The 13897-nt window shown below is 37.2% G+C and overlaps 1 protein-coding gene, 2 long non-coding RNA genes and 1 pseudogene across 5 annotated transcripts in view; all 4 read right to left on the bottom strand.

Annotated features, from left to right (window-relative positions):
- LOC148742913 (uncharacterized) overlaps positions 1-353 on the bottom strand; it is a 185968-nt gene extending 185615 nt beyond the window's left edge. For both annotated transcript variants that reach the window (XR_016001553.1, XR_016001556.1), the window contains exon 1: positions 285-353. This is a non-coding gene — a long non-coding RNA (uncharacterized LOC148742913). The remainder of the gene's footprint in view (positions 1-284) is intronic.
- A 134-nt stretch (positions 354-487) lies between these two features.
- Positions 488-1656, bottom strand: LOC148742912 (uncharacterized). Its single transcript, XM_088749118.1, has 3 exons — positions 1347-1656; positions 970-1218; positions 488-615 (listed from the first exon to the last, which is right to left on the bottom strand). Exons 1-3 carry the CDS (start codon positions 1654-1656, stop codon positions 488-490), a joined length of 687 nt encoding a protein of 228 aa, XP_088605244.1.
- Positions 1657-3591: 1935 nt separating this feature from the next.
- Positions 3592-6145, bottom strand: LOC148742911 (uncharacterized). The gene is made up of 3 exons (XR_016000846.1): positions 6096-6145; positions 5602-5718; positions 3592-3996 (listed from the first exon to the last, which is right to left on the bottom strand). It is a non-coding gene; the product is annotated as an uncharacterized LOC148742911 (long non-coding RNA).
- A 1131-nt stretch (positions 6146-7276) lies between these two features.
- Positions 7277-13897, bottom strand: part of LOC148742910 (DNA-directed primase/polymerase protein-like) — a 17345-nt pseudogene continuing 10724 nt past the window's right edge. Inside the window, exons 8-18 of the transcript XR_016001473.1 lie at positions 13623-13696; positions 13111-13314; positions 12275-12346; positions 12062-12156; positions 11879-11961; positions 11650-11744; positions 11021-11143; positions 9819-9897; positions 9233-9315; positions 8386-8429; positions 7277-8251 (exon numbers count right to left, since the gene is read on the bottom strand). The product of XR_016001473.1 is annotated as a DNA-directed primase/polymerase protein-like (transcript). The remainder of the gene's footprint in view (positions 8252-8385; positions 8430-9232; positions 9316-9818; positions 9898-11020; positions 11144-11649; positions 11745-11878; positions 11962-12061; positions 12157-12274; positions 12347-13110; positions 13315-13622; positions 13697-13897) is intronic.

Below are 13897 nucleotides of genomic sequence, written 5' to 3'. Positions count from 1 at the left end.
AGCAAATACGAAAACAAAAGAACTTGGTAAAGATTGAAAATGAAATTGTTACATCCAAGGCCACCAATATCCGGTACTAGCCTTGTTTTGAAAAATTTCAGATGATTTAATGAGGCCAGGTTACTCCCATCTGCTTATCACAACCAATCAATTAACGATCGCACCTTGTTCCATTGCCTTAGCTCATAGCTGACTACACCCACAAGAAGTGAGAAATTAGGTAATTCGTAACTCACTGCGCGTCAATATCAACATACAGGTATGTATAACTATCATCTACTTACAATATGGTCAATTCTGGGTTGTTATCGAACACTCCAGGTGGTAGCTCTTTTATCCGGTTGAATCTCAAGTCCCTGGAAGGAGGATGTACCATTGAGTAAGGTCGAGTGTTTCACGTCTTGTCCTGTTGTTATATATTTCCTCTCTGTCCGCCCCCCCCCCCCCTCCTTCATTACTCCCCTCGTAAAACGAACAGTTGAAATGCTTACAATTCCGCAGTAGAAAAGGGCAAGTGCTGTGGAACTGAATGCAAAGAGTTGTCCCAACAATTTACCCTAGTAACTGAGCGCATAACTCCAACTGCAGTGGTACATCGGCAGGGATCTGGGCACCCTAGAATATATGAAAAAAAAGATAAACTTTTACTATCGTATTGTTTGATGCAAGTTAGTGAAGGTATTTTAGTCTGTTTGGTTGGAATTACTAAAGAGTGCATTTGAGTCCTTTAAAAAGGTTGGTACCCTCAAGTCATCTCGCGAAAACTCAATACTAATCCAGAGCAAGGCAAGGAAAAATTTTGATAGGTCAATAAAACTATGGTTACAGTCTTTAGGGTTCGAAGACAGATTAAAAAGTCTTAGGAGTTATTCATTTTGTAAGCGAGGTATAGAAAATTGCAAATGTGCACTATTGTTTCCCTCTTAGCCTGATTCAGTTAAGAATCAAATTTTTATGACTAAAACTCACTTTCGATGACAAGACGGATTTCTTTTTTCTCAAAACCATCCTGTGTGTTCACTTCACAGCTGTACTTGTCGCTGTTTTCTCCAGTGATGGTCAGCCGATACAGTACACTTGTACTGTTCTGTACCACTGTGCCGTTCTTTCTCCAAACAATGACTGGTGCTGGTGCACCCTGTGCTGGACACCATAGGGATTGATGACGGTTGAAAAGCACATACTGAGTCTGGAGCACTTTATCCAAGTTGGGTTTCACTGAAGGATAAGAAAAAGTAATACTGAGCCATCACAGAAGTATTTGAGTCTGAGGAGCATAGGCAATGACCACTCTCGATATGTATAAAATGACTTTCAGGGACTGATCTCAGCATATCAATACTTGCCTGTTATATTAGTAGTCTTGTTTCTGTATGAACCTCTGAAAAGGTAATTGGAGTAATCTGATTTCCTCAACCACAGGTTCTGTCCACTAGATCGCACAATACCAGAAATGTTTCTTCCACAAAATTTTCCAAGAAGATTGGCAGACTCGTTGTATCCATCACGAAACTCAAGGTATCTATCATTAATGCACGCTATTTCATCTGAAGTCTTCAAGGTGAAATTCAGTTCTACATAATGCCCTTTTGGAGCTTGCAAAAGTTGGCTCGAGGGAAACCCTGGGACAACTCTTTGAAGGCATACTTCCGCCATTAGCTCAGCTGCTTATAAAATCAAGAGAAAAATATATATATGATAGATGTGACAATGAGGAAGGTTTCTAACTGAGATCGTGAAATATGTCAATTTCGCCAAAGCTATGAAAAGATAGCATCTCCAATGAAAGCTTTTATCAGAGTCGTTTCAGGGAACGTTCAATATGACTTTTTTATGTCTATGAACACTACTAAGAAGAACATAGGGAAATGACATCACATAGGAGAGAACTGTATGGAGAAGAACATGGAGAATATGTATACTGATGTGGGGGGTTATTAAAAAATAAAGCTATATATGTTTGGTTATGTCTATGGACACTACTGAGAAAAACATAGGGAAATGACATCACATAGGAGAGAACTGTATGGAGAAGAACATGGAGAATATGTATACTGATGTGGGGGGTTATTAAAAAATAAAGCTATATATGTTTGGTTATGTCTATGAACACTACTGAGAAAAACATAGGGAAATGACATCACATAGGAGAGAACTGTATGGAGAAGAACATGGAGAATATGTGTACTGATGTGTGGGGTTATTAAAAGCTAAGCTATATATGTTTGGTTATGTCTATGAACACTACTGAGAAAAACATAGGGAAATGACATCACATAGGAGAGAACTGTATAGAGAAGAACATGGAGAATATGTATACTGATGTGGGGGGTTATTAAAAAATAAAGCTATATATGTTTGGTTATGTCTATGGACACTACTGAGAAAAACATAGGGAAATGACATCACATAGGAGAGAACTGTATGGAGAAGAACATGGAGAATATGTATACTGATGTGAGGGGTTATTAAAAAATAAAGCTATATATGTTTGGTTATGTCTATGAACACTACTGAGAAAAACATAGGGAAATGACATCACATAGGAGAGAACTGTATAGAGAAGAACATGGAGAATATGTGTACTGATGTGAGGGGTTATTAAAAGCTAAGCTATATATGTTTGGTTATGTCTATGGACACTACTGAGAAAAACATAGGGAAATGACATCACATAGGAGAGAACTTTGGTCGCATTGATGTGGAGCTCTCAGGAAGCATTAAGTCTTGCTCGACCAAAAATTTTTCATTTGCATTGCAGTCACCGTGACTTAACTTAAAGGGACGCGTGACTTAGACCGGCACTGATGCGCTCCGTGGGTCGATTATCAACCGCTCTCCTTCCTTGAAAAGACTGCTGACCGCACAAATACTTCCTTTTTGTTGTTCTCCACAAATTAGGAGTTTGCCTGCTCAGATTTTAAAGTAATCTTTGCAAATTTCGAAATTTCGAACTTTCCTGCGGTTAGAAAATAATTTTAAATGGCTTTGGAGAAGTACACGGTCAACATTTGGAGATCATTACATTAAACGATTGAGAAATTGGCCAACGTAACTCAGACGGACCACTCACTGAAACCTAACTGGTAAATATTCAGATAAATCTAGATGTCTTAAAACCACCTGGTTTTGAAATTAAGTACCCAAAGTATATTTCAGATTCTTGCTGAGTGCACAAAAAAAAGAATAAAATTAGAAGATATCGTAGCCGGCATCCGAAGCTCTTGTCTATCGTTGTTAAGATATTTAAGATATTTCAATTCGTAAGATACACACTTTATTTCTCTTATTGTTTCAGTTTGCTATCAAAATTTGATGAATGTAATTTTTAATTAAGCGCCTTTTGGACAGACTGTTCTGGTATAAAATGTAAATGACATGACTACGCGAGCGCGCGTTTGATGCCAAACAACAAAAGTGAAAAGTTAAAGATTCTGAGCGCAGTGAAAGGGGCCTTCCTCTTTTTTGAACAATTTTGGAAATGATCGTTTTTCAGTATAATGTAGGCAGAAATGGAAACAAAAAAACCGCTAATGCATTTTTTTTTTTGTTGACTTCTGGCGCCGCATAAATTACGACACAAACATGGTCGTGATCTGCTGCTAATAAAACCAATCGGACTCGAGAGAGAAGCAGAAATCAACTTGAGTGCTGTGTTTTCTCGTAATTTCCCAAGGAGCAGTTACTCTATTTTCTTAATGTTCTCCAGCCGGGGTTATCCACAGTGTGTCTCCCGTGTGCGTGTCACTTACTTTCTGGCGAGTTATTTAATGCAGGCCTGGATATCTAAGGAATTAACATGCAGGCTATTTTCGTGAGAACAAAAACCGAGTGTCTAAAATTAACTAATTCCAGTCCTATTGAATAGGTTTGAATAACACATTTAGTCTCTTAACTTGATACTCCATTAGATAAACAGAACAGTGCTTACAGAAAGCAATAATGAAAGCCCAGAAGGTCCTTTTGGACACCATCTTCCTGTTTTCTGCGGATGGGCTGAGGGGAAGTTTGAAGATCGAGTAGAGTTTCAGAATATACTCAAATAAATATATCTTATCAGAAGTTTTGTTGCGTAGTATTGCTCAGTGTTTTTACGAATTGTGCCGTATTTTGACGAGCCCGTAGGGCGAGAGATTTATTATCCAACACGCCAAATTATTGTTTCAGTTCGGGCGAATTTCGCGGATATTTCTAGGGTTCAAATATCGCGTGATATTTGTACTCGTCTCGCGCATTATTTGTACTCTATGAAGCACATTTGGATAATAAATACATCCTTATGATGCACGATCCTCGCAGTAGAGAGCGCTATTTATGCAATAGCGAAAATCGGACCTGAAAAAAATCAGGCCTGTACGGGATTCGAACCACTGACCTCTGCTATACTAGTGCAGCGCTCTACCAATTGAGCTAACAAGCCAACTGGGAGCAGGCCGTTAAGTTGATTCGTAATAAACCCGTGATGATAAATCAGATACAATGAATATATGAAAGTTCATATATTTTGAACTGCGGTTATAGAAACGTATGATGCACGATCCTCGCAGTGGAGAGCGCTATTTATGCAATGGCGAAAATCAGACCTGAAAAAAAAAAATCAGACCTGATTTTTTTCAGGTCTGATTTTCGCTATTGCATAAATAGCGCTCTCCACTGCGAGGATCGTGCATCATACGTTTCTATAACCGCAGTTCAAAATATATGAACTTTCACATATTCATTGTATCTGATTTATCATCACGGGCTTATTACGAATCAACTTAACGGCCTGCTCTCAGTTGGCTTGTTAGCTCAATTGGTAGAGCGCTGCACTAGTATCGCAGAGGTCAGTGGTTCGAATCCCGTACAGGCCTGATTTTTTTCAGGTCTGATTTTCGCTATTGCATAAATAGCGCTCTCTACTGCGAGGATCGTGCATCATACGTTTCTATAACCGCAGTTCAAAATATATGAACTTTCATATATTCATTGTATCTAAATACATCCTATTAGACGTTTTGCTGTGTGGTATAGCTGAGCATTTTAACGAGTTGTGCCGTATTTTGACAAGCCTGTAGGACGAGTCAAAATACAAACAACGAGTAAAAATACTCAGCGATACTACATAACAAAACGTTTGATAAGAGATTTACTATCCAACAAGCCAAATTGTTATTTCAGTGCGAGCAAATTTCGCGGGTATTTCTGGAGTACAAATATCGCGTGATTTGTATTCGTCTCGCGTGCTATTTGTACTCACGAAAAAGATTTGGATAATAAAGTAAAGTAATGGATAATGCATTTTTATCCAGGTGAAGCGCACTGTATGTTTGTGGAATCTCATAATACACGACAGGTATCAGATGCCGAGTCTGTCTTCCTCACAAAGAAGTTAAAAATGATAAAATGTAGCCATATCATAATCGTCATGTATTATATAAATCTTTGAAGACACTGCTGTGCATAACTGAAGCTTTAACGGGAACTTCTCTGAACCATAATTCAGCACATTTGACAACTGAATAAGAACGATTCATGTTGTCACAATATTATGAAATTGTCCCTAAACCGGAAAAAGAAGGTTGGTAAAGAAATTCTTGAAAACAGTAATTTCTCCCCTACCTTGCAATTACATTTTCTCCAGTGATGTAATTTTCAAAGTTGTCTTATTCTTTTACGGTATTTCTGCTTTATTCGAGCGCCAGAAAGAACGTGTCGTGGTAAATTAACAATAATTCACTGTATAAAAAATGTGGACATATTGTTGTTATTATCCCTGCGAACAAATTCTAAATAACCACTAAAGACGTAAAATAGGAAACAGCGTTAACCAGTTTTAAAATTTCTGAACTTCGATTCCTTTTCTGAGGATTGGGCGAAGTTTTTGAGGACAGGCCTGAGTAACTACGGATTTCTCTATCAGCCCTTCAAACGAAAAAAATGAAGAGGTAGTAAGTAATAATTGTCATGTTTGAATTCCATGGACGCAAAAAATGTTTCTTTTTTCCTGTGGAATTGAAATATCATCCTTCACTCGGTTTTTTAGATGTCATAATTCACTGTCATTTAATCTTATCTTTCTTTGTACATTTTAAATATCAAAAAGAAATAAATACCTGAGATATATTTTCGCTGCTCCCTCACTTCGATTCAGATCGAGTGCCTTTAATACAGCAATGACGTCATACACAAGAAACAGGCTGCATACGGCTTTTCCAGATCATTATCTTAAAAATACATTCTTAAGAGTGAGTTTTCCATTCATTTTAAGTCACTATGGACGCCATCCTCAAACATCTGTGGTATAACGTCAGCAATTGTGCTTTTAGCTAGTTTTGCCTTTCTATAAATGTAAAAGGTTTTGTCAATTTTACATGGTGTGAGTCACCAGCTTATTACAGTTTGACAACGAAAAAAAAACCATTAACAATTTATCGAAGAGAGGCTTCTTAAGGGTTTTTACAGTAACTTAGAAAACATATCAATAGAGACGATACAGTAAAACCAGCAAACTTAGGAAAATTGAATTGATTATTTTGAGGTATGATGTCGCTATGGAGATAGATTTTAAGTCTTTTAGTCTAAATTATACTGAAGATGTTAGCCGAGTTTATGAACTAGACCGAGTTTTCTTGCCTTACGTCCAAACATATTCAACACAGATTTTGAAATCACATGTATGATTTGGGACCAATTTGCACTCCACTTCCATTACCATTATTAGGCAAGATGCGACACAGTGATCACGAAAGAGAAAATGACAGCACAGTTTACATCTCATTGCTAAAAACTACAATAACAAAAACATGATTTACACTTAAAAGTTTTTGAAATCACACTTGGACAACAGATGTTATGCCTCCATCAATTCAAAGCTTCAACATCGCCTCTTGTGGGCCAAAATATGTACTAAAGCCCGACCAAACTGCCGGATATCATGGTCATCTTTTTTTCGGGAGAGGGGGGGAGGGAGATAAAAGGTAAGATCGGCGACAGCTACCCAATCCTCCCTTGTTTTTGTACTCTCCTACAACTGTCGCACAGTTTAATATCACGTTTCCTTTTACCAACTGAACACCTTGAACCGGCCATATTTTTTATATGAGGCTTTCTAACATAAATGAACACAGTACGCATCTTCTGATTGGTCAATTCAGTTTCCAAGCGGATGCTTTATTAAAGGGGGCCCGCATTTGTTCGGTGACAACTAGTTATGTCATAAGAGCAATGAAAATCTTTTTTACGGGCTCTAAAACATGATCAAATAACTGGGGATGTGAGAAGAGACGAAGGCGAGTGATTTTTAAACTTCTTTTTTTAAAGTTTTTTATTTAGGTTCTTACAGCTTTTTTTGAAAGCCTCTCTTTTTCAAAGCTTTCTTTTTGGTTAAAAACAGCTTATAACATATTTGAGAACTGAGATATCTCAGCGCTACATCGTTTACCACTCATTTACGTAGTTAGAAAACACTTCTCGAAACTGACTTTGAAATCAGGGCTCTACAGGACAACATCGAATTGAACTTAACAAATAACTTACACTATCTTTGAAGCTCTTCCTGGTAAAGAGAGTTATCACATAAAAAAATAGTGTGCTAAACTAGTAGGATACATTTGAGTAAAGCCGTACTTTCGGCCTCCTCCGCAGCCATGGACAACTCTAAATCGCCAAGAGATTCTTCATCTAACCACTCAGAAACTTCCTCTTTTGATAAAAATTTTTTCCTTGCATCATCAACGCAATAATTCTCAAGTAATACACCACCACACATATATTTTCCACTCATCCTGGCTTGTGTTTCATCCTGACAAATCGCTTAATTTGGTGAGAGGTCAATTCCCGCCGTTTTATTTAATTTGGTTTTGTTGCTTCTCTCGTCTGATAACTTCCATATTTCGTTCATGTAATTCTCATTATCGTGACAAGATTGTAACGTATGGTTGTTGTGATCCCTAAGGCTTCTTGTATGTGAAACTGCACCTTCGTTATCACAAGTGTGGTGTGGAACCTGAAGCTCAAGCAGTAATGCATCGTCGAAGTCATTAACGAAGTCACAATCACAAACTTTAGGTTGCGTAACACAGCCACTATTGTCAAATTGCATTACATCTTGTTTATTTCTTGGGACACAATCTTCGTTCATGTTGTTCTCCTCTGTATTTAGCATTTCTTCCATTTCATCATTCCTAGAATCATTTAGCCCCTGCTCGCATTCAGATAACAACTTACAAAGCTCTCGGTCATCAAAATCATTTGTTGAAAACTCGTCAAACTGAAAAACGAAAATAAACGGTTTTAAAGATTTTTAAATGAATTAACAAAAGAGCTATGGAATTAATCAGCGTAAACTACACTTCATGAATCGTATTCAATTTTTTTTACACAGGAGAGTGATTACTCAATTACCTCACAACTTGACAACGGATTGATTTCCTGTGGTATAGGCTTTTCTGAAAGTAACCACACGATAAATGGTTTGCAAATTGCTTTTTTTTTAACATACGACAATAGGCTATGACTAGTTTATATGGCAGAAAGTCTTTTATCCCCTCAATGCTTCCACAAATAGTGCAACCGATAAAGCTTTCCCAATGTTTGGGTAATTAATGGATGAATGTGAAATTTAGTTAAGCACTTCCCGCCGTTAGGAATAGACTCCAGACTTCTCCCCGATTATTTTTTAAGGCTCCATCTTTATTTCCATAGTTTTGCAAAGTCTGGAAAATTTTTCGCAAAAATACACACTTTTCTTATAATTTTAAGAGTGAGCGTCTCTTGACTATCTTTTTGAAGGACTAAAAGGCTAGAATGATGCTGGTAAAGATTTGAATATAGATAGATAGATAGATAGATTAGATAGATTAGATAGGTAGGTAGATAGATAGATTACATAGATTAGATAGATAGATAGATTAGACAGATTAGATAGATTAGATAGATAGATAGATAGATAGATAGATGATAGATAGATAGATGATAGATAGATAGATAGATAGATAGATAGATAGATAGATAGATAGATAGATAGATAGATAGATTAGATAGATTAGATAGATTAGATAGATTAGATAGGTAGGTAGATAGAAACTGAAGGTTACTTCTCCAGTTCCTGGAAAAAACCCTGGCACACTTTGCATTTCAATTGGAATCTGCGCGAGAACTCTCCATGAATCGTTCTTCCGCATTCTCGATTTTTAAGTCTGCTCCTCGACAAATCCTAAAATATGATGTGTTTTCGGCAGCCAGAACATACCAGGGGAACGATAGTCAATCCCTCTACAGTCGGGGTCGTGGCATTTCTGGTAGTAAACACCAAGTCTCAAGTATGCCATAATCCTAGTATAAAAAAATTAACTGCGTGTTGGTGTATTTTCCATAATCATTGATTCACCTTTCTTATAATTCGTGGACGATATTTTATTTCTTAACCTCATTTTCTTTCAAGGGAGTTTGGATAGAACAACATAAGCACCATGCAGTAGAATCGTCGTGATCCAAACCCGAAGTAAACACATTGTAAGGCAAAGAAAATACATGCACTTTATATGATAAGCTGAATAACACGTGCAGTCTGATTGGTTCTTACTTATGATCTATTAGAGGACAGACGCATAGATGACGTCACCATTTACATTATTTGCTCTCTAACAATATAAAACAAATATATATTTCGTGTTGCAGAAGGTCTGTACAGTTATTGATCACAGAAGACGTTCAAATGTGGAAAGACTCTATGTTCTTACCACATTTTGACGTTACTTGTGATCTATTACTGAACAGATGCACGAAAACAGAATCTGCCTGTTAATTATTACTGAAAGAGTGGCTTAATGGCTTACATCACGTTATTACTCTTGTGCGCTCTTCCGATGTTTTCACACCAACGGTTATTAATAACATCATAAGTGATTAACTTTCCTGTTGAATAAAAAGCAATTTGTTTGTTTAGACCTTATCTCTAGAAATTCTCTGCACTCATCACAGCCTGATTCACTGAATTTGAAGGAACATCTGATCTCCTGTTCCTTACATTCCTTGTCCAGAGGCACGCCTCAGACTGAACTGAATGTATGCACAACATAAATATTGATATAATGTTCCTATATGTTCTAATGCTTTAGATATCAGTGATCCAGTAGCATCAACCCATATCAAGCTAAAAATAAACAGTACCAGTCAATACTTAAAGACAAAAAGAAAAAAATGAAAGAGAGGAACTGTCTCTGAGACTTAGAGGCTTTTTTGAAGGCTCGGTTTAGACAAAATGTAGTTTCGAGATTGTTGTTCAACCAATCGCGCATGTTTGCCTCCAATCGTCTTTGTAATAACCTACTTTTTTGCTTGGCTCACAAACAAGTGATCTGTGACTCGCTTGGAAGAGCATTCAATGGAAAAAGTGGAACTGATTGCGACTTCAATTCCTAAAGATGACTCTTTTAATTGACAAATGTATAATCCATATTAACAAAAAAGAAAAAAAAAAAAGAAGTCTTTTTATAGGATTACACAATTACTGGTGAACCAGTAGTTTCCATTGTGGTCCTTGCAAACAAATGAAACAAGTGGTCTAAATTGAACATAACATCATTAAGAACATCATTAAGAACCCCAACCGGCCGGAGGCAAACCAGTTGGTTATTTACAAGCGTGGCCAAGGATCTGAACTCGGGGCTACCGTGAAACAAATCCAATGGTCAGGGTGGGACTCGAACCCGGGAGCGGCAGATTAGGAGTCCGACACTCTAACCACTCAGCCACACTGCCTCCCACAGACTAACATTTAGTAACAAAGATTTAGTAATACATAGAAAGGTAAAAACGAGCGATATATCCCGACGTTTCGGCGACTTCATGACGCCATTATCAAGGGTACTTGATAAGTACCCTTGATAATGACGCCATTATCAAGTACCCTTGATAATGGCGTCATGAAGTCGCCGAAACGTCGGGATATTATATCGCTCGTTTTTACCTGTAAACGTATAATCATTAAGATATATAAATATTTTTTATATGTAAAAGCTTCTGTCTAGGACGGTACCTTGTGGAAAATAAACCCATCTCCTGATTTGACCCTGTACTCCAGCCTTGGTGAGAACACTTAAGATAAAGTTGTCAATTTCAGGATAAGGGGAGTGTTCATATCCATGCTGAGAAAGCGAACCTAGCAACAAGGAGAACAATTTAAGTAAAGACAAACTTCCTTCTTGTGATCAACTTTCTTTAACATCACTGAAAAAAGAGACCACAGGAGAGGTATAGAATCTGCTCCAACTAACACATAGGTCAACAATGGGCTAACAGTCCGTCAACTTTCAGCTAACTGTTGTTTGATTTTCGGCTAACTGTCTGATCACTTTCGGCTAAATGTCCTTTGATCGTCACCTAACTGTCAGTCTAAAATGGGCTAAATGACCAGCAAGAAAGCCCTTGTCAAACGCTTCAGTGCCAGGGTTTCTTTGCCTGCAGGAAAATAAGGACTTGAGCAACGCGAGATGGCGATCGGTCTGCAAGGGGGTTAAGCACCAATACTGAGAGCCAGAACCCTGGCAAACCTCTCCCTGACTTGTCTTAAATCTTTTCATCGGCAGAAAATTACCACAGGGCCGTATTTACTCAACGTTACGTCTTTACAAATATTCTTGATAGGCAATTAACTACAAAACATACTTGAATCGCGTGCATCCATTCGAGAATATCTTTTGCAAAATTTCTCACAGCTGCCACATGTTAATACTTTGACATCTTTTCCTCCCACTTGCATACTGTTTGATAACGAAAAAGGATTACAAAACAGAAAGAAGCGCTAATTATATAGACTGAATTAATTTTGAAAAAAGTTACACCGGGTGAAGACTCAGATTTGTCATCACACTTGTCAAACAACTTGTGTGCTCACCTGACATTGGATACTAGTGAATCAAGAAATAGCAAGTACTCAGAATCTTTGGAGAAACTTCCTTTCACATTTTTGAAGCTAGGCTGTTACGTGACAAACAAGACACGAAAAATGTGGTCAAACTCTCTCCATCTGACATGTGTTAATAATAAAGGCACAACAGAGAATTCCTTCATTACATACCTTATAGGTGTTCTGTCTGGAGAGAACCAGATGAGAATCTTTTCCTATCTTTGTTGACTTGAAAATTCGAAAGTTTCTATTTCTTGTATAAACCCCTGAAAGTTAAATCTAGTGAAGTCAGCAAGTGACAATTTTCTCATCTGCACAAGATCAATGCAACATTTATGTGACTTGTATTGGCTTCTGATTTTATTTTCTTATTATTAAACACACCTTGGTCACAGAAAACCCCCAATTCACCTTTTCCATCCTTCACAATAAGTTCTCTTAGTTCTTGCAGGTTAACTACAAAGGCAAATGAAAGTGCTACAATTACTTTGTGAATTTAGCTTCACAACAAAATTGATTTTTTTTTTTTGTGCATGTGCTCCAGACGAGAACAGCGACTCTCTCCACTTTGGGGTAGAAGAGGTCATCAGGAAACTCAGCCAAGTGATGAAGATTACCTGCCAACACATCAGTTGAATATCTATGCCAACATTGTAATGACTAGGTGGCATACTTTAAGGCTGTCAGAGCCAAGTTATCTCACGGCACTAATTACAAAAAACCACACAAGCCAATAAGTCACTGTATTTTACAAAATTTAATGAATAATTTTTTGTTCGGTAAACCTCTAAATAGGATAGTAAATGTAAAGAAAACCCTCACCTAACTAATCTTTGTGTTTGAAAAAGTCTCTTGAAAGTGTTTTCTTTTCCTTACTTTTGTTTCTTTTTAAAAATTTCTGAAAATGCTTCAAATTCCATTTGCTTATTTTGGGAGACACTGGTTGTTTCTTATATTTTCCATTGAAATTTGGGCAGAAAATTGGTGAACAAGCAGCCAAAAATTAATCTCAATGCACACACTTGCCATTTGACAGCAGTGCTTTACCTTCCAAGGACTAGCTACAGAAACCTGGAAAAGCTCTGGTAATGAGGGGCCATAATGGTCACAATGCAAATTCTCTGTTTCAGTGTGATGAATTTAAACCATACTAATACCAAACATCAATAATATAATAAAACTGACTTTGCAAACAATACACAATCAGTCCAAAACTGCACCTGAGGTAAAGGTTTCATGTTGTGTCTCTTCTTGTACTTTTGCATTAATTTCAGATGTGTGGACAGAGCCATTTCCAGTCAAGACCTCACTCAATGGCCATGTTGGTTGATAAGAGTCAGAACCCACATCTTTGTTTGCAGAAAACTCAGAACCAACTCTGAGCTTCCTTTCCAGTAATGTGCAAATGCGTCTGACAAAGTTTCCTGAAAAACAAGAGTTCTTGATCAAAATCAAAAATTGTCTCAATTGAGTAATACAGTATTATACACAACAACTTCATGTCTGGATTAAACATAGCTAAGGCCACAAAAATTAAGCAGAAGAATTAGGCAGTCAGAGAAAATCCATTTTCTGAAGGCTAATGAAGACCTTAAAATTCTTCCACTACAAAACAAGATAACAGCAAGAAATCCTCAATCCTTCAAATTATCTGCAGAATTACAGACTCTGAGTTACTTAAAGTAGCATAATAGAGTAAATATTTTCTGTGCCACAAACAACAGCATTTTACCAGCATGAATGTTATCTTTAAATACAGCACCAGGTAAGTGGAAGATCAGATGTCTCGAAAACTTAGAGGAAGTACTGAAAACAAATCAACAACAATTTACTTGTTAATGACTCAGGGGATTACAGAGTAATTATATAGATCAACGGATCAAAATTATTATTTACAAATGAAGTTCTCTTGCGATTTTGGCAATGTGAATAAATTATAGGTAAAGAGGTACCATGTTAAGGTCAGGGTTTGGTTGGGTCATTGTGACCTAAATTTCCTCTGACAAT

This window comes from Stylophora pistillata, chromosome 1 (genome assembly GCF_964205215.1).
Source record: "Stylophora pistillata chromosome 1, jaStyPist1.2, whole genome shotgun sequence".
NCBI lineage: Eukaryota > Metazoa > Cnidaria > Anthozoa > Scleractinia > Pocilloporidae > Stylophora > Stylophora pistillata.
Note: the sequence above shows the minus strand (reverse complement) of the source record. Positions and strands in the feature narration are given on the sequence as shown.

Excerpts from the sequence above, each read along its gene's own strand:
- LOC148742912 (XM_088749118.1), bottom strand. The coding sequence starts at position 1,656 with ATGGCGGAAGTATGCCTTCAAAGAGTTGTCCCAGGGTTTCCCTCGAGC. Across the intron at positions 1,219-1,346 it reads CAAGACTACTAATATAACAG|TGAAACCCAACTTGGATAAA; the intron begins GCAAGTATTGAT and ends CTTATCCTTCAG. Across the intron at positions 616-969 it reads AATCCGTCTTGTCATCGAAA|GGTGCCCAGATCCCTGCCGA; the intron begins GTGAGTTTTAGT and ends CATATATTCTAG.